Raw genomic sequence first — 22,017 nt, forward strand, 5'->3', positions numbered from 1 at the left:
AAAGTAAAATGAGATTGATTTTAGATTATGTTAGACTGGCTTCTATTTTTAAAATCACCTACCAAAAATGGTTGGGCGGGTGTAAAAACAAAATTTTAATGGACTGTTTATGCGGTTACGATAAATTCGAAATTCAACTGGTATGTCACGCTGGGTGGACTAGTACAAACTGCTGCGGATATGGAACAAAAGACTACAGTTTGCAAGGGTAAGGAAAGGCACAGTACCTATTTTGTTATCTTTTACGAACACAAATACCATGTTATGTTGTAAACTCCTTCTAGGTTCTTCTCTTTAAGAAAAAACATCCCACATTACTGCTACTCATATCCTGGAACGCTCCTAAAGCAGGAATAATCGTAGGAATAGTAGTTAAAATCTTTTGACAACTGGATCTTGCGTATTTTGTAGTTACCTACGTAACATTAATTTATGTACATATTTTTTGTTGCTTTTCCCTTCGGGTTGGAAGGTCAGACAGGCAGTCGCTTTTGTAAAAGACCGGACCTGTCAATTCTTCAGGTTAGGTAAGCGGACCCTGTGAGAAACGGAATAACGATTTCTGTTTCTTATTACTGCTCGGCACAACCTCCAACCCCCCTTTAATCGACCAGAGGGGGTATGGAGCATACTCCACCACGCTGCTCCACTGCGCGTTGGTGGAGGCAGTAATTTTAATAGCTCAAGAAAACCCGGACACAGATTTATATACATGTTCGTTGGCGGAATTCACTAATATCAGTCTAATTTTCTTTTATTAAATTTTCACACTAGTGACACCCCTATCCTCTATTGCTACAGTCAGCTGCTCACACCGTTGTGATCCAATTCAAGACGCCATTTACACCGAACAGCTGTCTTTTGGGCTCTTCTTTTTTTGCTCTATATGGTATTGTACTTTTGAGTAACAATTGCTGTTTAACTCCGCTTCCAGTTTGAATTGCAAATAAAAAATGTTCGTTGCGTTCAAATGTTTTAATATACAACTACATATATACATAAACTCACGCCTATTACCCATCGGAGTAAGCAGACAAAAAATGTAGTACCTATGTTAAATATGTTTTTAAATTAAGCTGAGGTGAGGCGTGGGTACTTAGTTCATCTTGCGATGGATGTAATTCTGATGTTTTTTCTTTTTTAAATTTTATTTCCAATTATCGTTCTTTTTAAGCTAACTTTAGTTTAAACTCTTTATTATCTGTGTTGTGTGCGTCTATAATTGGCAGGCATACCGGAACTTTTCCTATGTGTATTTTATATTGGGTGTTTGTGTATGTACAGCTGTTGATGTACCATAAAAAATAAATAAACAAATACCGGCCGTCAGTGCGTTGCATTTAGAATACTTAGTTTTTTTATTATTGTTTTTATGATTTTGGTTTGTTTTTCTTTTTGTTTTGGTATATTTATTTTTTTTTGTCTATGTACTTATTGATTTCCGTGTGGTTTCTGTCCTGTGTTAAATGTAATGTACCTGTCTGTCTGTGTCTGTGGTGTCCGGAAGTAATAAATGTTTCTTACTTTCTTTCTTTCAAATAGTCTGTCATTTTAGGAAACTCTTTGCAACTTGCCAGGCCAGGACACTAATTCTGTCATCTGTATTATAACACGCATTCCGAGTACAAAATAATCTATTTCGCACAATAAATGATGTAAAAAAACTAAATGATAATGAACGGGCCGGCTTCCGTTCACACGGTACCACGTTCAAACCGGATAAACCAATATTACACTACGCTGTGGCGTGGTCAGCTAGATATACAGCTAGTGACATCGTAACGAATACTGAGGGGGATGATTCAGACCATGATTCTGAGTTAATATCAAGTGGAATTACCATACTTTTACGGATATTTCCACTTGATATCAACTCAGAATCATAGTCTAAACCATCCCTCGTTACGATGTGACTAACACCCTGTATACTGGTGCCTATTCGGTCGCATCACACCCCGGACACTTCATACAAACAACCTCGTTTTACACAGACACCACACATTGACGTTATCGTACACGCGCATCTGTGTGTGTGATCTGACGCCATACGATTTAAGTCTAAACTGTGTTCGAGGGGGTGAGGTAAACCTAGCTCAGCCGCTGGTGGGGAGCGGAGAGTTGTCGTTCTATACGTAGTATTATTCCTTATTCTATGGTGGTATACTTAACACTTTAGAAGACGAGTGGAGTGCAAAGTTGAAGTATGAACTGTTTGCTCATACTTGTATGGCGCGCGTTTCGCGCTCACTTGGCCCTTCCAACCTCTTCTATTCCCTGCGCATGAGCACAGTTGAAAGTATGACGGTCAAAAAATACCTTTCCCTGTTAACGGTAAGCTGTCAATAGTGACTTACTTTTAAAAATTCAAACCTCAATTAATTGTAAAAGTATTGCACAAAACAGTTACAGAAACGGTAATTTTAAACTAAAAAAAAAATAAGTTAATTTTATCGAAATTAATCCTCGAAAAACAGTTAATATTTCTGTGAAAGTAAAACAGTATATTTTTAACCGACTTCAGAAAAGAAGAAGGTTGTTTAAAGTAACAAGTAAGGTTTTTGATGCAAGTTATTCACCTTTTAAACATGGTTATTTACAAAGAGAAAATTAAATTGAAAAAAATGTGATGGGACTTGAACCAGTAGCTCTTGTCAAGCCGAGACGAGCGTGTTAACCATTACACCACCGGGTCCTCCTATGCGCAATTCTTCGACCTATGTATCATCATTAAGCCGCATCCAGATAGTTACATTATGAGTTATATATTTTTGTTTATTTATTTATTTATTTATTTATAGGAAAACCAACAGCTACATCAAATAGTATAAACATAAATATAAATCACAAAAGAGCCAATTATAGGTTTCCACAGATAGACTTCGGTATATGTTGGTCATACAGCAACAATAGATAGCAAAATAAACTAGGTGCCTATACAAACATAGCAAACACATTTCACGAAAAAATCAACCAGTCGCCCACAATGCCCGGGATAGAAATCTGCAAGCAGAAAAATGCCTGCGATCACATAATTACAACGCATGATACTCCCAACCAACTAATATCTTTTTGCCAATTTCCGCTTCACTGATGGTATACTACAGTTGAAGATATCGATATCAAGATCTTTTATTATGTTATTAAGGTTTGTTTATAATATCATACGTTGGCCCCCCGATTCTTGCACACACATCCTAATTTTATTTCAAGTTAAACCTGTCATTTTCTTATCCGCCGAAAAAGGGACGGGTAATCGACAGGCACATAATTTATGGAACACACGTCAATTTTAAATAGAAATTAAAAAAAACCCTTCCAAAATTTTATATTGGCAAAATGTATTCAGGTGATTCAGCCTGTAATGTCCTAATCAAACAAGGGATCACAAAGTATGTTTTGTAGTATGTGGGGACATACGGGAATCGAACCCTGTACCTTCAGAACCGGAGCCCAACGCTCAGCAATGTTAAAAATAAATAAATAAAGAGCCCTTATTTCCTACACGCACAAGATTTTTTTTGTGACTTATTGTAGATTTGCCACAGATGGCATTAACTACTTGGCCGGACAAATGGGGAGCGCTGAAGGCTCTCACCTCAGTGCCCAGTTAGGCGCGAACCGAGGCTCAGGGCGTCGTCTGAGAAGAAAAATATTTGAAGTAATTAATCGACCTTAGTGGGTCGATAGCGATAAGCGCTGATTGAGGGAAATCGTCGACCACGCCGGCGGGGTCGGTATCGGGGTCCTGAAGTGTTTGGTTGCTTCTATGGCTAGAGTAATCGGGTCGTCGGGATCGTATATTATGACGAGCACGACTTTGGTATCACGTTTACACGTTTATTCGACAGGAAGGACCTCAGGTTTGCTTCTATAATAATCTATGCTTTAACAGAATATCACTTTGTATGTAAATGTAATGTCGTGATCAGTCATGTGAGGAGCTCGGTGGCGCAGCGGTTAACGCGCTCGGTCTGCGATTGTTGAAGTAAAGCAACTTTCGCAAAGGCCGGTCATAGGATGGGTGACCACAAAAATAAAAGTTTTCATCTCGAGCTCCTCCGTGCTTCGGAAGGTACGAGAAGCCGTTGGTCCCGGCTGCATTAGCAGTCGTTAAGAAACAATAAAACCTTATTTCTTAAACCATTAGACAATAAAGAAAACAAACAGCCAATAGCAAATTGATATTTCGATTTTCGAAAAAGGAACCCACCAGATGTGACGCCAAATGGGAAGTATTAGTACAATTGGCTGCGGAAGCGAGGCAAAGGAACCGTGAACATAATGCCAGATGCGAGAAAAATATTGCTTGAACGTGAAACTTGGCTGTATGAGGTCATAAGCTTTTGCCAGATGTCGGCTTTGTTGATGAGTTGAGGTAATCTTTTGTTCGTGCTTGCTTTTTCAATTGACTTGAGAAACTAAGTTACATTCTATACATGTACATAAAAAAGGTATATAGGTATGTTTTACTATTTATTTTCTTTTTATATAATTTATTATGTATGTAAGTTTGGAATACATATTATTATTTGTGATTTTTTATTATAGTGTTGCCATTTTTCGTTGCTTAGATTAAGTCGTGGGCTACTATCCCAAATACACCAACCCGTAGTAAATTAGCGTGGTGGAGTATGCTCCATACCCGTCCGGTTGATTGATGGGAGGCCTGTGCCCAGCAGTGGGACGTATATAGGCTGTTTATGTATGTATGACATGTAATAACATTACTATTACAAAATAAATGAATATAGAGTAAAAATTGTAGCCAAGCCGTGTCGATTCGCTTGTTTGGGTACAGACTATATAAACCGCATTCATTGTAGGTATTGCAATTACTTTTACAATGCACCTGTTTATATTAATATAAAAATACCTGTTGCGTGCCCGATAAAGTACCTAATAAAAATACTTTTTAATTGACCAAGGAGGTTGGTTACTTTTTTCTTTGCGCGTGCGCGTGCCATCTGCCTAAAGATACCTCCATTTTTTGTCATTTGCGACACAGCTGTTCTTACACCTTGCGGGTAGCCTAATTTTAGTATAAAGTGCGCATTTTTAATGCAAACTTTTATACTGATATGCTGCTTCAGTAACCAGGCCACAGTTAAAAAGGCCACCTTGGATCAATTCATCCAAAAAAAGCAATAGCTAATTAACACTTGTTGCTACTTTGCAATAGCAAAATTGCTTTTTTAGATGAATTGCAAAAATGTGGTCTCTAGACCCCCAATAAGTAACTGGGTACCATCAGGCCTGTTGTCTTAAATTTTGCACCGGGTGAGAGCCCTCAGCGCCCCCATTTATTATAGACGGCGATACGGCTCACATATTACGTTGGTCTAACAGAAAGCTCGGTTAGATGTGGATATTTAGTTCATCTTGCGATGGATGTACCTCTGACTACCCCAATTGGGATATAGTCGTGAGCTTAGCAGCTTACAAAATTGTATAACAATATTTTAAAAAAAAAAACTCTAATGCCTCTTGCTGAGGTTTTTCTTGTATCTTCTTCCCGACTATACAGGTCGTGAGAAGCTGCAGTAGTTTCAGGCGAATGTGACGTTCGTTATGTAAAAAATGACGATTCAAAGTGTAACTATGTTACCTACTGAAGATTTTGATTTCGACGCTGGATAGATTAAAAAACTTACCTATACACGGACGAGCCTTTACTGGAGGCAGTACTTTTTTCTTGTTAGCAACCTTATTCATTGTTATCTACACATTTATCTTCTTTTTAAAATAACTTAAACGACATAACTTCACTTGTTGACCGGCAACTTCGTGTTTAAGTAAACGTCCCAATATTTTTAGTGCTTTTTGACGTATACGTTTATTTGAAAAAAAAAAAAAAAATGTCTACCCTAATTTTTTTGTGTGGTAACTAAACAAGCATAGACTATTGTCAGTCGTAATCTATGATACAAAAAAGAAAAAAAACTCAAAAAGAAATTATGATCGGTCATGTGTACAGTTAAAAAAATATTTTTTTGGTGAATGTTTTTGTGCAGTAAACAATTATTGGTTGATTGATATTTTGATTTTAGACAGAGCTCAGAGATAGATTTATAGAACGCGTCAAAATATGCGTCTTCTTTTTTCAAAAACGCTCCCGAAAAATCCGTTAAAAACGGTTACTGTTCCAAAATCAAACAAATAAACAATCAGACGCTTACCCAATCCAATCTTTTTCTTGATTTTCTTCAAAACCTTCATTTTGGACCCTTTCTTGTCCTTTACGGGGGTCGTTTCGGGTTCTAAAGCCATCGGTGGTAGGACCAGGGTTGGTGGCGGTAGTGGAGCGCCGTGACCCGAAGCCCTAGGGCAAGCCGGACAATGGCACGCGCCCCTGGGCTGCTGCCTCACGCTCATACAACTGTTTACACCCATCATTTATTTACGAATCAAATAAAAGCCGAAAATTCCGAGTCTTTATTTCATATTTTCGCGAACACAACACAGACGTTCTTAAATATTTGTCGCACTTCAGTTTCTTATTTACGAAATCCGCAGTGTCTTTATTTATTTAATTTCCACAGTTCAATTTTCCGTCCAAATTTAAATATCACAAAAAATTACACGATCGATAGCAAAATTGTAAGTCCGGAACAATTTTCAATTGCTATATACGCACAAGAACGTTACACTAGCCCACGGTGTTTTGTTAAAACGATTACGCGAGTTACACTGTAGTCTACGCGGCTACGATGACGCGAGACGTCCGCTCACGACGAAGTCCGAGCGCGGAGTGACGTGAGCCGCGGACATTTCTCGCATGAGGGGACGAGATGCAGATGCGTACGCAACTGCTAGGTTGATTCTCGTAATTGCTTACAGTAAAATGTATTGTTGTTTTGTCGGAGTAGAATGGAGTAATCCAGTTGGAAGACCGCTTGATTCTCAAAGGTCGCAGCTTCGAATCCCGACACGAGCCTTTTTATTGAATTCATGTCTGGATCTAAAATGTTTATCACGTGCTCTCCTATTATAATTTGTCTATTTGTTGTATCTACTAACCTAGTATATAAGTTTTGTTATTAACAAAATATGAGTCCTAGTAACTAAATAAAGATTTTTTTTGCAGCGGTACAGGAAAACCTCGTGAGGAAAACCCACCTGAGAAATGTTTTCGGAGGTATGTGATCTAACCTGTATTGAGCTGGTTTTCCCTTCGGGTTGGAAGGTGAGTCAGGCAGTCGAATCTTCAGGTTATTTAATACGATAACTTTATTTTTTTCTTTTTTCCTTGTCTCTTTCTAGGAGTTCCTCATTAGCAATGCTTTCTGTCTAATTTATTCTTTCCATCCTCCTCCAACGAATCATTTCAAAATTGAAAAACAAATTGAAGATTGGAAAATGTTGGTGAATGGATTCCTCAGTCAAAGTTTATGACATGAGAGGTATGTGGCTTTCATTCCATACATTTTGTATTTTTTTGTATTTTTATTAGACATTTTTCTTTTGTCATTGGCAAGAACAAGTACACAATATCCGATGCTAAATGTGTAAATGGTAATTATTAAATGATTGTAATACTCATGTATAAATATGGGTCTTGAGCACCTAAAAGAAAAGGCAACTTAATTCAATGAGGAACTTTCCAGGACACGTACCCCGAAAACAATATAGATGGCGCTGTCCAAATTTGTCTTCGTTTAACCTTCTAATTTCATGGATAACAGACATAATGCATCTTTTAACTTTGTCTTTGGGTATAAATGATGACCCTTGTTATACACCCAGACACAACACATCTTCCACCCATTATTATTCTGATCAAAATAAAGAGAAGCAATATTTATTTTATTTATTTTTATATTGTGTACTTGTTCTTGCCAATATAGGTAGCAACATAATTCTATACATAATCTGATGCAAATATCAAGCAACAATTATTTTATAAACAAACAAAAAACAAAGTGAAACTAAAAAAATAAATCAAATCAAACACCTAACTCATACAAGAATTGGCTTGTAAATGTTGTAATTCTAACAATCATTCTCTCTCATTTACTACTAAACATTAGACAAAGATAGAAAATGCCAAATGTTACTTTGAATAGGGAGAACAAAAATGTTATTTTGAGGCAATGAATCCTTATCTTATTAATTTAGCTTATTCGATTCTACTACTGGGCAAAGGCCTTGGAATGTATCCTTGTTTTTAATACCTACATAGTAAGACAAAGGCAACATTCTGTGCAGCCTATTTTTTTTTTAATTTTCAATTAAGTGACAAAGGCTATGTCTGTTCAGGCTAATTTTGGAATGGACAATGTCTTTGTTTGTCTCGTGTAACGTAGATGGATTTTGGATGTTAATTAATTATATCGTTGCCTCATAGTAAAAACGACGTAATCGCCTTGTTGAAAATCACATTCTGGAACAATTTTCTTCATTTTAATGCGATCCTAACACACCACTTTTGACCTCGATACCGACCCCGCCGGCGTGGTCGACGATATCCCTCAATCAGCGCTTATCGCTATCGACCCGCTCGGGTCGATTAATTCTTTCAAATATTTTTCCTCTCAGACGACGCCCTGAGCCGAGGTTCGCGCTCAACTGGGCACGCTCAGGCCTGTTGTCAGGGTTATTATTGAGCCGCCAAAGGCCCCTGACATAACAGTAAGTAGTAACCGGGACCCACGGCTTAACGTGACTTCCGAGGCACGGATCAACTTACTTTCGGACAATCAGGTGATTATCATGTAATTTCCTAACCAAACTAGGGACCACAAAGTGATTTGTCCCCACCGGGATTCGACCCCGGGACCTCCGGATCGTGAGCACAACGCTCAACCACTGGACCACGGAGGTCGTTGGACCAGGGTTGATGAGGTCAGACGAGTGAAGAAGACAATCCACACTGGTGAAGAAGATCCGAAGGTATTTCCCATGGAACAGAAGAAAAAGATTGGAAAAGCCCTAACATAATCATACATGCATCTGCCATTGCATTACATTTTTGAATAATTATTGTTTAAAATAAAAACTGTATAACTACAGCGCCATCTTTCTTTTTCTTGAGCACACGTTCTATAGTTATAACGAATTCATTTCATTTAACTCATGATTTTATTTTAATATTTAAGAATGACTTCTTTATTACGCTGTTGTATTCATTTTATGATTATTATTATTTTATTTTGTTTTTAATGTGTAATGAATGATACCAAATGAATTATTCTACTAGTAGAATGTAACCTAGATTATATACGACATTATGACATGTAATACGAACTATTACGAATAAATGAATATGAATATTATCTAAACAATAGCAACACTTCCACGCTGGCAACACGGCTGACAGCTGCGCGGGCACCTTGCGCGGAGACTGCGCGCGCCATTTTTTTCTATCCCGACATCTGCCAAGATTAAAGTTTTGAGAAATGTCAACGGTTTCAGATAAACTTAAAGGGTTGTTGAACCTTCATTGTTACATAGATAAGCTCACGACTACACCCCAACTGGGGTAGTCAGAGATGCATCCATCGCAAGACAAGCTAAGTACCCTCACCAAGGCTGACGACCCGATTGCTCTAGCCAATGAGGCGACCAATCAGCTCATAACAACAAACACTTCAGAACCCCCGATACCGACCCCGCCGTCGTGGTCGACGATTTCCCTCAATCACGTTAAGCCGTGGGTCCCGGTTACTACTTACTGTTATGTCAGGGGCCTTTGGCGGCTCAATAATAACCCTGACAACAGGGTTGATGAGGTTGGTAATCCACCTCACAACCCACACGATAGAAGTTATTTGCTGATTGATAACATGGTAAGTTTGACCGAAGCAAATATTATTAGCCTTGGCATATAAATAAATATGTTTCGGAGAAGGAATATAAAATAGGACGAAGCGGGAATAAAATTATTAAAATTAGTTTTTGGGACTAAGAAAACGTATTGTTTGGGACGACCTAGGATTTTTTAACTTGGGACGAAACTAAGTGGGACGAATGAAGAATAAACTTACGTGCTTCCGAAGGAATAAATTTTTGTCCTTTAAATATTAAATAAAGAATAAATTTACAGAGTTCACTACATGGCCAGACAAATGAGGCATTGAAGACTTTACTTTCTAAATGGTCGACGCATCAGTAAGATTCCAGCGGAAGTAGTTAACCTTATGACTATAGGGTGTATTAATTAACTAATTGTTCTAATTAAACATGTTTAAGACTCAGTTAAGTAATTAAGTGAAACCACGAGTCAAACTGCGCTCGCGGCACGGGTTTCACACAGCGCTGTGCGCGATATATATCGCTCCCCTCGGAGGAAGGCGTGATGCTGTTACAGCCTCCGTTGTCGACGGGTTAGAGCGCTGGCTCCCGATCTGGCGGTCCAGGTTCGATTCTCACTTCGTAAATTATTACATTAGCAAGATGTAAGGTCCCGAGTACTAAATATACACTTTAACTTTTTTGACAAATTAAACCGTAAGTCTCATTAAATGTCAGACGGCTTCCGTGGTCCAGTGGTTTGAGCGTTCGGCTCACGATCTGAAGGTCCCGGGTTCAAATCCCGGCGGCGACATATCACGAAAATCACTTTGTGATTCCTAGTTTGGCTAGGACATTACAGGCCGATCACCTGATTGTCCGAAAGTAAGACGATCCGTGCTTCGGAAGGCACGTTAAGCCGTTGGTCCCGGTTACTATTTACTGATGCAAGTTAGTAGTCATTACATGAGCCATGTCAGGGGCCTTTGGCGGCTCAATAGTAACCCTGACACCAGGGTTGATGAGGTTGGTAATCCACCTCGCAACCCACACAATAGGAGATTAAATGTCAAATATGATAGTGCGACAGGGTTCTAAAGTGGGTACATGATATTGCACATGACTGTACGACAATAGGCTAGTTTCTAACTAGTCAAATCAGTTACTTTTTACTAAACGTCAAAACACGAAATTACTAAGGAAATTGTATGAAAAAGCACCCTGTGACGTCATAGAAAACATAAAATGTCGGACTTATTATTACGTTTTTCTTCTTTAAAATTCATAAATAAGTAAAATAGAAAAAAGAAAATGTTAATCGTTAGTTTTAGATTTGTCTTTATTTAGTAATAAGAATTTCATAAGTTATCTTAGAGTTGAGTTGTTAGAGTTGTCAGAGGGATTGCGTCCTCTAACATGATGGACTAATGTTATGGGCGATAGGCTGATGCCTTATCACCATAAGGTTCATCATATCCATCTTAGGACTTCGTATCAACAGTGGCTGCAAGTTGTCTTTGATTACTTGTGGCTCTGCCCACCCCATTTGGGATTACGGGCGTGAGTTTATGTGTATGTCATAAGTTATCTTGAGGATAGGAGTCCTAGTATGGCTTTGTAATAGACTACTCTGGGCGCCATCCCACTAGCGTCAGACAGAGTACTGCGGGGCGGAAGGCAAGACGGAAACCACTGCCCCATTTTCCCCTAAAAAAGTAGCATGGAGAATGCTACACCGATAAGAGCGTGGCTCTTAAATTAATGATGATGTGAGATATACAGCCTCCGTGGTCTAGTGATAAGAGCGTTAGGCTCACGATCTGAGGGTCCGGGTTCGATTCCCGATGGGGACATTGTCGAAATCACTTTGTGAGACTGTCCTTTGTTTGGTAAGCACTTGTCAGGCTTGAATCACCTGATTGTCCGAAAAAGTAAATTGATTCCGTGCTTCGGAGGGCACGTTAAGCCGTTGGTCCCGGCTATTGGCCGTAAAAACACCTCCACCAACCCGCAGTGGAGCAGCGTGGTGGAGTATGCTTCATACCCTCTCCGGTTGATTGAGAGGAGGCCTGTGCCCAGCAGTGGGACGTATATAGGCTATTTATGTTTATGTTATGTTATGTGAGATATACAATACACGTATAAGAAAAACTCGTCGACTCTATAAACGCATACATGTAGGAAAGTGAGAATACTATGGAAGGATAATGAATGGGAATTTGATTGTTTATGGTATGAAAGGAGGATGGTTAATGAATGGTTTAGTATCGGCGTCCGAAGGACGTAATATACGATCCCGACGACCCGCTTACTCTAGCCATAGAGGCAGCCAATCAGCTCGCGACACCAAACACTTCAGGACCCCGATACCGACCCCGCCGACGTGGTCGACGATTTCCCTTAATCAGCGCTTATCGCTATCGACCCACTAGGGTTGATTAATTCTTTCAAATATTTTTTCTCTCAGACGACGCCCTGAGCCGAGGTTCGCGCCCAACTGGGCACCCTCAGGCCTGTTGTCTTAACCGTTGTACCGGGTGAAACCCTTCAGCGCTTCCCATTTGTCCGGCCAAGTAGTTAATGCCATCTGCGGCAAACCTACAATAAGTCACGTCAAAAAAAAAGGACGTAAGGTAGTTTTAAAAGGTAAGAAAGGCGAGGCGATGGTGCAATGTCGGTCGGGTTAGAGGATTTTGTTATCATATAAGCAGTACATAAATTGATGCTGATCTTGAACCTAGTACCAATTATTAGAATATAACTTCATTTAGGATGGGTGACCACAAAAAAAAAAAAAAAGTTTTCATCTCGAGCTCCTCCGTGCTTCGGAAGGCACGTTAAGCCGTTTGGTCCCGGCTGCATTAGCAGTCGTTAATAACCATCAATCCGCACTGGGCCCGCGTGGTGGTTTAAGGCCCGATCTCCCTATCCATCCATAGGGAAGGCCCGTGCCCCAGCAGTGGGGACGTTAATGGGCTGGTGATGATGAACTTCATTGACATCTGGTTACAGTTATACTTCGCACATTTTGATGCACATGTTGAGAAAAAAAAGGAAAAAAAAAAAGACGCCACGCGCCACCTTGGCAGTAGCTATTATCCTTTCTATCGTGAACTTTCGAAAACCCTCAATTAGACTAAAAAAGGGCAAGTGTGAGTCGGCCTCGTTCATCTACGGTTCTGTAGAAAATTTCTCCTCTAGTTATTCTTCTTCTATCGTGTGGGTTGTGAGGTGGATTACCAACCCCGTCAACCCTGACGTCAGGGTTACTATTGAGCCGCCAAAGGCTACTGACATCACGTAACTACTACTCACTTACATCAGTAAGTACTAACCGGGAGCAACGGCTTAACGTGCCTTCCGAAGCACGGATCATCTTATTTTCGGACAATCAGGTGATCGGCCTGAAATGTCCTAATCAAACTAGGGATCACAAAGTGATTTTCGTGATATGTCCGGAATTCGAACCCGGGACCTCCGGATCGTGAGCCGAACGCTCAACCACTGAACCACGGCGTTCACGGGACCCTAAAAATGTACTAAAACAGAAAAAAATCCACACCTACTACTACTCCACATATGTCAGAGAAACAAACTTAACTTTGTCATTTTTGAGAATAATAATCAACCTTATCTTAACACGTTTAGAGATATATCTTCTTAGTTAAAAGTAGCAAATTACAAATGATGATCTTTGATCGGAAATTCTATCGAATTGTAGTTTTTATTGCTAAGTACATAAGGGTCGTTTTATAAAAGATTATTTACCGTTGTTTAAAGTACAGGGTGTTTGGAAATGTGTGGCGAAAAGAAACATGAGCCCAATTGGGGTAGTCAGAGGTACCTCCATCGCAAGATGAACTAAGTAACCACACCTCACCGAGCTTTCTGTTAGACCAACGTGATAGGTGAGCCGTATCGCCGTCTATAATGGTCGAGCCAACTGTGTTAGTGAAAACTGCACATAACATAAACAGCCTATATATGTCCCACTGCTGGGCACATGCCTTCCCTCAATCAACCGGAGGGGATATGGAGCATACTCCTCCACGCTGCTCCACTGCCGGTGGAGGTGTTTTTACGGCTAATAGCCGGGACCAACGCCTTAACGTGTCTTCGCATGGAAATCATCTTACTTTTTCGGACAATCAGGTGATTCAACCCTGAAAAGTCCTTACCAAACAAAGGGCAGCCTCACAAAGTGATTTCAACAATGTCCCCATCGGGATCGAACCCGGACCAGATCGAGAGTCTTAACGCTCTAACCACTAGACCACTGGGGCTGTCAGGCCACAGAGGCTGTTTAGTGAAAACTGCATTTCAGATAAATTAATAACTCATTAAGCCGTGCCATTAAGCGGGCCTTTGGCGGCCCAATACTAACCCTGACACCAGGGTTGATGAGGTTGGTAATCCACCTCACAACCCACACGATAAGAAGAAGAACTCAGTCGCTTAAAGTCTGGTTCCGGGATTCGAACTTTTTTTTCTTTTGACGTGACTTATTGTAGATTTGCCGCAGATGGCATTAACTACTTGGCCGGACAAATGGGGAGCGCTGAGGGCTCTTACCCGCGAAAAGGGAATCGAACCGGCGCTCTCCGTTTGAGATGCAAACCCGTGAACCACAGAACCACAGTAACCTTCTATCTGTTCGGCTCCGTAACGGCTCCTTTTGGAACACCCTGTACATCGCGGCATGTGCCTAACGGGGTGGTAGGCTGCGCGTGCGTCGCAAGTCACGACAATTACGAGCGAAGGCAGATGATCCTACACACCTACCAAATGTAGTTCCCGAGAATATTCCCACTTTGGCGAAAAGGCGCAAAACTTAAGTAAGCAGAGTTTTACTACATTTTTTTTTTAGTTATCTACAATTTACAACTGAAACAGTAAAAAATAGGCGATTCATACAAAAAGTCGGTTTCCGTGTTTCTTATCAGGATTTTTCACAGTAACATAGCACAAGGAAACACACACACACACACAAACAACTCAAACACACACTTCACACAACTACCAAACAACCCCCCCCCCCACACACACACACACTTCACAAACAACCTCGTTTTACACAGACACTACACATTGACGTTATCGTACACGCGCATCTGTGTGTGTGAAATCTGCCTATATTCTCAGTAGTCTTACCAGTTGAACTACTTGGATTTTCCTTCCCAATAGACTTACTGGTAGGAGCACTGGGAATTTTGTATTAAAAAGAACAACTTTTACACTAAAAGGAACTAATTGAGTTACACCATCATCATCATCACCAGCCCAATTAACGTCCCCACTGCTGGGGCACGGGCCTTCCCTATGGATGGATAGGGAGATCGGGCCTTAAACCACCACGCGGGCCCAGTGCGGATTGGTGGTTATTAACGACTGCTAATGCAGCCGGGACCAATGGCTTAACGTGCCTTCCGAAGCACGGAGGAGCTCGAGATGAAAACTTATTTTTTGTGGTCACCCATCCTATGACCGGCCTTTGCGAAAGTTGCTTAACTTCAACAATCGCAGACCGAGCGCGTTTACCGCTGCGCCACCGAGCTCCTCTACACCAATGTAAACAAAACCTTACTTTTATACACAAATGCCTACTACTCGACAAACATCTTTGTTGTAAATAAAATAATAAATCAATAACTTCTTTAAACAAACTTTAGAAATATTATCTGTTAAACTAAACATCACTATTAGTGGTGTTAGTGTGTGTATGTGTATAATATGTCTGGTGTGTTGTATAAGAGGAAAAGAGGGAGAGAGAGAGAGAGAGAGAGAGTGTGTGTGTGTGTGCGCGCGTTGGCGTGCGTGCGTGCGTGCGTGCGTGCGTGTGTGTGTGCGTGCGTGTGTGCGTGCGTGCGTGTGTGCGTGCGTGCGTGCGTGTGTGCGTGCGTGCGTGGAGAGTGTAAGTGTAAATGTTAAATGTACGCCTTTCATAGTAGTAAAATTATAATATATTTACGTACAATTTAGAATAACGTTATGTATATGTCAATCACCTGCCCACTTTACTAGTGCGACGGCGCGGAGGTATGTTTCTTAATTGAGTTTTAAATTGACAGTACAATAGTTAGGGCCAGCATTCTTTATAGGTTACTAGCAAAGGACATGTTATTACACGGACACCTGTCCATTTTACGGTTATTATTACATACATGTATTACAGTCATACATACATACATACCACGGAATAGAATAGGATGGAAAGACCGCGCATTTTGTATGAGAACCGCTGTCGCCGTTTCAACCCCGGTACTGAAATGTATCGGCGTCTGAAGGACGTAATATACGATCCCGATGACCCGATTACTCTCGCCATAGAGGCAGCCAATCAGCTCGCGACACCACACTTCAGGACTCCGATACCGACCCCGCCGGCGTGGTCGACAATTTCCGTCAATTAGCGCTTATCGCTATCGACCCACTCGGGTCGATTAATTCTTTCAAATATTTTTCCTCTCAAACGACGCCTTGAGCCGAGGTTCGCGCCCAACTGGGCACCCTAAGGCCTGTTGTCTTAAACGTTCTACCGGGTGAGGGAGGCTTCAGCACTCCCCATTTGTCCGGCCAAGTAGTTAATGCTATCTGCGGCAAATTTATATTAAGTCTCGTAAAAAAACATAAGGCTGTAAATCGCAAAGTTTTTGCCCAAAATTTAAAATTTAAAGACCCAACATTTTTTTTTCATAAATATCAAATTCATATAAGCAATGTAATCATAATGTGGTAACATAAGAACCAGATGCTTAACATGTGACGGAAGCCATTTTGAAAGCGGTGCGTTTGATGTAAGGAAAAAAAGCAGACGGAAAAAAAGAAAACAAAAAGTTTTTTGCGACGGTAATTGGGTTGTGCAAGTACTAGCTTAAATATATACTACGAAATTCTGATCACTAAATAAAGACAGATCTAAAACTGACGAAAAACTTTTTCTTTTTTCTATTTAACTTATCCAATTTTAATAAAAAAAAAAAACGTAACAATAAGTCCGACATTTTGTCACGTTTCTCTATAACGTCACAGTGTGCTTTTTCATACTTCCTTATCACCGGAAAGCTAAAAATCTTAGTATGATTGGCTAATTAACAAAAAAAATTCCTTTGGATGCAGTATTTTACGAAACATAAACATAACATAAACATAAACTGCCTATATACGTCCCACTGCTGGGCACAGGCCTCCCCTCAATCAACCGGAGGGGGTATGGAGCATACTCCACCACGCTGCTCCACTGCGGGTGCTACGAAAAGTAGTAATAAAATTGCAGCATATCACATAAAATATACATTGCCGGTAAAGTGGCTATGGAATTTGAGAAGCAGTAGAGCTATCGTAGTTATCTGTTTGCAGGAGTAGTAGTAAAAGAGAGTAGGGTTGAACCGGCGACAGCGGTTCTCTTACAAAATGCGCGGTCTTTCCATTCTCTTTCTTTTATTGAAGAAAAACGTAATAATAAGTGCGACATTTCATCACAAGTCACAGCGTGCTTTTTCGTACAAATTCCATAGACAAAAATCATAAACAAGGAAAAAAATACATACGTCTGTTATCCATGAAATTAGAAGGTTAAACGCCATCTATATATTTCATGGGGAACGTACGAAATAACGACCTCTGTGGTCCAGTAGTTCAGTGTTGGGCTCACGATCCGGAGGTCCTGGGTTCGATTCCCGGTGGGGACATATCACAAAAAATACTTTGTGGTCCCTAGTTTGGTTAGGACATTACCGGCTGATCACTTGATTGTCACGTTAAGCCGTTGGTCCCGGTTACTACTTACCGATGTAAGTAAGTAGTCGTTTCATGAGCCATGTCAGGGGCCTTTGGCGGCTCAATAGTAACCCTGACACCAGGGTTGGTGGGGTTGGTATTCCACCTCACAACCCACATTGCCGCAATGTGGTCTTTATAGACCCCAGACTATGACTTGTCCTGTGGTTTCAACCCTATTCTTAATACTAAAGAGTCGGCAGGTGTAGGTATCTTAGAACGGCAAGTGCGTGGTGACCATAGAGTTCGTATTATATGGATGTGCCGCGGGAGCATAGCCGGGATATAATATGCACAAAACGAGCATATAATTATAATGAGACAACGATCATCATCTCCATAGCGTTATCCCTTTTTCACATGGTCCGCTTACCCATGGTATAAGAAAACCAGATATGCTCAAAAGTGACAGCCAATATTTCAAGGTTAGCCCAGCTGACGTCATCCCACCCTGCATTGCCATTTTGTAAAAGATAAATTACCCACGACCTACGTTTATTATAGTTTGCAAGGAAATTTCGACATTTTAGTAAAAGATTTACTTAAAGTTCTAATAATTTTTATTTTATATACGTGACAAGTAATAGTAATTAAATACATTAGTCAGTAATTCACTTAATTTTCAAGAACAAAATTTACGTCCTTGGAATGTTGGAGATACCAATTTAATGGTAACACTTACGTCATCAATGGGCTAGCAATGGCGGCTTGTCATAGGATTGAGCATACCTGGTCTTCTTATATCGTGCGCTTACCTAACCTGAAGATTTCACAGGTGCGGTTTTTTACAGACGCGACTGCCTGTCTGACCTTCCGACCTGCGAAGGGAAAACCAGCCCAATGCAGGTTAGGTCTCAGTGTGCGTTACCCCAACAAGAAAGTATCTCCTAGAGTTATATGAGTAGAACGTATAGTTGGTGCCTTATCTGCTGTAAATGTGCGTCCACATAAAAAATGTGTGCCCCCTGTCGTTTCGAAAAAAAATCGAAAAAACGATTCTTGCTGGGGTAACGTTTTTCTAGCAGGAAAATTCTAAACGAATGATCGGAGAGAGAAAAACTGTGCATGGCCAGATAGCTTATATGTGTGCCAAAATGTGCCCCCAAAAATAAAATCTGTGCCCCTTCAGATTTTCGAGATATTGCATTTCCTGCTGGAGTAACGTTTTGATGAATAGTATATCTCTAAAACCATTGCATGTGCCCCTGTAGAATAAACATACGCGAGTAGCTCTTAATGTGTGCCCCTTTGTGCCCCAATTAGATTTTAGAAAATATTTATAGTTTTCAAGTTATCGCGGTTTTATGAAAACCCGAAAAAACATCGCAGCGCCTAAATGAGACAAGGCATAACTTCGCTGAAAACTGTATTCGGTCTTTCTTGACGCTAATAATAACCATACAAAGTTTCAAAAATGTTCATGCATGCGTTTTTGAATAATCTTGCTAAAAGTAAAAACGATGGTGTCATAACTTTGACGGCAAAATACAAGGAACTGGCACAATCCCAGATGTGTAGGTGTAAACCAAAATCTTGTGCCTTTAGTCAAAAATATATGGTGAAAATATTGAGCTTCAAATGTTACGCATTAAGTAAATATAAACAAAAAACCAAAATATGTAAACAACGGCTGGTTATCCGACCAAATCTGAATGACTACTAAAAAGCGACGGATTCATACTTAACGAGGACCTTCTTTATTGGACGTATTATACCTAAGCTGTTGTCCTTACAGTCGCGTTCAAAAGTTTTGAGGGCTAATTAAAAAATATATTAAATGCACCTTGTGACTATATAAATGAAACAGCTTGTTGATGTGGAAATTATTATTTACATTAGTATAAAAATACAGGTATGTCACAAAACAGTTTGGTCACGATTTTGAGCATGTTAGTCACATGTACATTTTATTTGAAAATGGCTCTTATAAATGTACTTAATCATGTGTAAGGTCATAGAAACAGCTATTAAAATATAATCCAATAACAACTTTATTTTATTAGTTATTACTTTTCTACTTCAGTGTACTCAGGCACAACACGTGTGAACCGGTTAGTGAGTAAAGTAAAGAAGGTCATCGATATGTATGAATCCGTCGCTTTTTAGTAGTCATTCAAATTTGGTCGGATAACCAGCCGTTGTTTACATATTTTGGTTTTTTGTTTATATTTACTTAATGCGTAACATTTGAAGCTCAATATTTTCACCATATATTTTTGACTAAAGGCACAAGATTTTGGTTTACACCTACACATCTGGGATTGTGCCAGTTCCTTGTATTTTGCCGTCAAAGTTATGACACCATCGTTTTTACTTTTAGCAAGATTATTCAAAAACGCATGCATGAACATTTTTGAAACTTTGTATGGTTATTATTAGCGTCAAGAAAGACCGAATACAGTTTTCAGCGAAGTTATGCCTTGTCTCATTTAGGCGCTGCGATGTTTTTTCGGGTTTTCATAAAACCGCGATAACTTGAAAACTATAAATATTTTCTAAAATCTAATTGGGGCACAAAGGGGCACACATTAAGAGCTACTCGCGTATGTTTATTCTACAGGGGCACATGCAATGGTTTTAGAGATATACTATTCATCAAAACGTTACTCCAGCAGGAAATGCAATATCTCGAAAATCTGAAGGGGCACAGATTTTATTTTTGGGGGCACATTTTGGCACACATATAAGCTATCTGGCCATGCACAGTTTTTCTCTCTCCGATCATTCGTTTAGAATTTTCCTGCTAGAAAAACGTTACTCCAGCAAGAATCGTTTTTTCGATTTTTTTTCGAAACGACAGGGGGCACACATTTTTTATGTGGGCGCACATTTACAGCAGATAAGGCACCAACTATACGTTCTACTCATATAACTCTAGGAGATACTTTCTTGTTGGGGTAACGCACACTAGGTCTCATACCTCCGAAACGCATTTCCTCACGATGTTTTCCTTCACCGCTCGCGCGATCATACTAAGATTTTTACCTTTCCTGTGATAAGAAGGGATCTCCTTGTATGATAGTCGATATTTTACTTATTGCCCTGCAGGTTACAATGCACGAAACGACATTTTAATATACTGTCGCGGAGCTCCGTCGTAAAGTTTGCGGACGAGTGGAGTGCAAAGTTGAAGTATGAACTGTTTGCTCATACTTGTATGGCGCGCGTTTCCCGCTCATTTGGCCCTTCCAACCTCTTCTAGCGACATGCGGACTCGTGTAATTAGTGCTGAGGGCATCATCATCATCATCAGCCCATTAACGTCCCCACTGCTGGGGCACGGGCCTTCCCTATGGATGGATAGGGAGATCGGGCCTTAAACCATCACGCGGGCCCAGTGCGGATTGATGGTTAACGACTGCTAATGCAGCCGGGACCAACGGCTTAACGTGCCTTCCGAAGCGCGGAGGAGCTCGAGATGAAAACTTTTTTTTGTGGTCACCCATCCTATGACCGGCCTTTGCGAAAGTTGCTGAGCTTGAACAATCGCAGACCGAGCGCGTTTACCGCTGCGCCACCGAGCTCCTCAAGTGCTGAGGGCATATCACTATTATTTCTAAGATCTGTGCCCTAAGCATGTGGTGCATTGTACCACATCGCTTCTTTGTTATAAATGTCACTCTAAAGTTCACATATTAGCCAGGAATGTGGTCATTGTCTTATCATCATAGACTTCCCTCAATCGGCGCTTTTTCTTCTTCTATCGTGTGGGTTGTGAGGTGAATTACCAACCTCATCAACCCTGGTGGCAAGGTTATTATTGAGCTACCAAAGGCCCCTGACATGACTCATGTAACGACTACTTACTTACATCAGTAAGTAGTAACCGGGACTAATGGCTTAACGTGCCTTACGAAGCACGGATCATCTTACTTTTTGGAGAATCAGGTGATCAGCCTGTAATGTCCTAACTAAACTAGGGATTACAAAGTAATTTTTGTGATATTTCCCTACCGGGATTCGAACCCGGGACCTCCGGATCGTGAGCTGGACCACGGAAATACATAGTAATATTTATAGAGGCTGGAACCTAAACCCAGTATCAGTCGAGTGTCGAAAGTAATATGATTTGTGCATCGGTAAATTATTTTCAATAAAAAATTCTATACGTCACCAAACAGACCTCCTTTACAAAAAAAATAAAAAAAATTAAAAATCGAAGTAATAAGAAATAATAATAAGACCCAATAAGCAAACAATTCCAAATTTAAACTTTCAAATTTCGAACGGCATATGTCTGCGCGCTCATTGGTCGGTTGCCACGCGCCGACGCGTGCGCCGACAGATGGCCCGAGTTTTTTTCTTAATTTTTTTCTTCTTTTTTTGTCATAATGCCTTCGACCGGCCTTGCTAGGCCCGGTGGGGTTTTGCACATTTCTGCTCTTACGCATTGTAATCCCAATTGCAAAAACGAAAGGAACGCACGTTCACGCTCTGTTCCTCTGGGGGTAATCAGATGGGAGAGTTGGAGTATACACATAGCTTATACCATGGGAATTTCGTGTTTTGACG

The 22,017-nt window shown here is 40.3% G+C and overlaps 1 protein-coding gene across 3 annotated transcripts in view; it reads right to left on the bottom strand.

The window, feature by feature from the left end:
- Positions 1–22,017, bottom strand: part of LOC126378860 (protein neuralized) — a 56,227-nt gene that overhangs the window by 28,442 nt on the left and 5,768 nt on the right. The window contains exon 1 of one of the 3 annotated variants that reach the window (XM_050027332.1): positions 6,177–6,757. The exons of 1 other annotated variant lie outside the window; for it this stretch is intronic. In XM_050027332.1, coding sequence (XP_049883289.1) covers positions 6,177–6,393 — 217 coding nt within the window. In that variant the 5' untranslated portion in view covers positions 6,394–6,757. Of the gene's footprint in view, positions 1–5,651; positions 5,811–6,176; positions 6,758–22,017 lie in introns of those variants that run through there. One more of the 3 variants, XM_050027334.1, reaches the window with a different exon arrangement.

The sequence above is a fragment of the Pectinophora gossypiella genome, chromosome 27 (genome assembly GCF_024362695.1).
Source record: "Pectinophora gossypiella chromosome 27, ilPecGoss1.1, whole genome shotgun sequence".
In the NCBI taxonomy this organism is placed as follows: domain Eukaryota; kingdom Metazoa; phylum Arthropoda; class Insecta; order Lepidoptera; family Gelechiidae; genus Pectinophora; species Pectinophora gossypiella.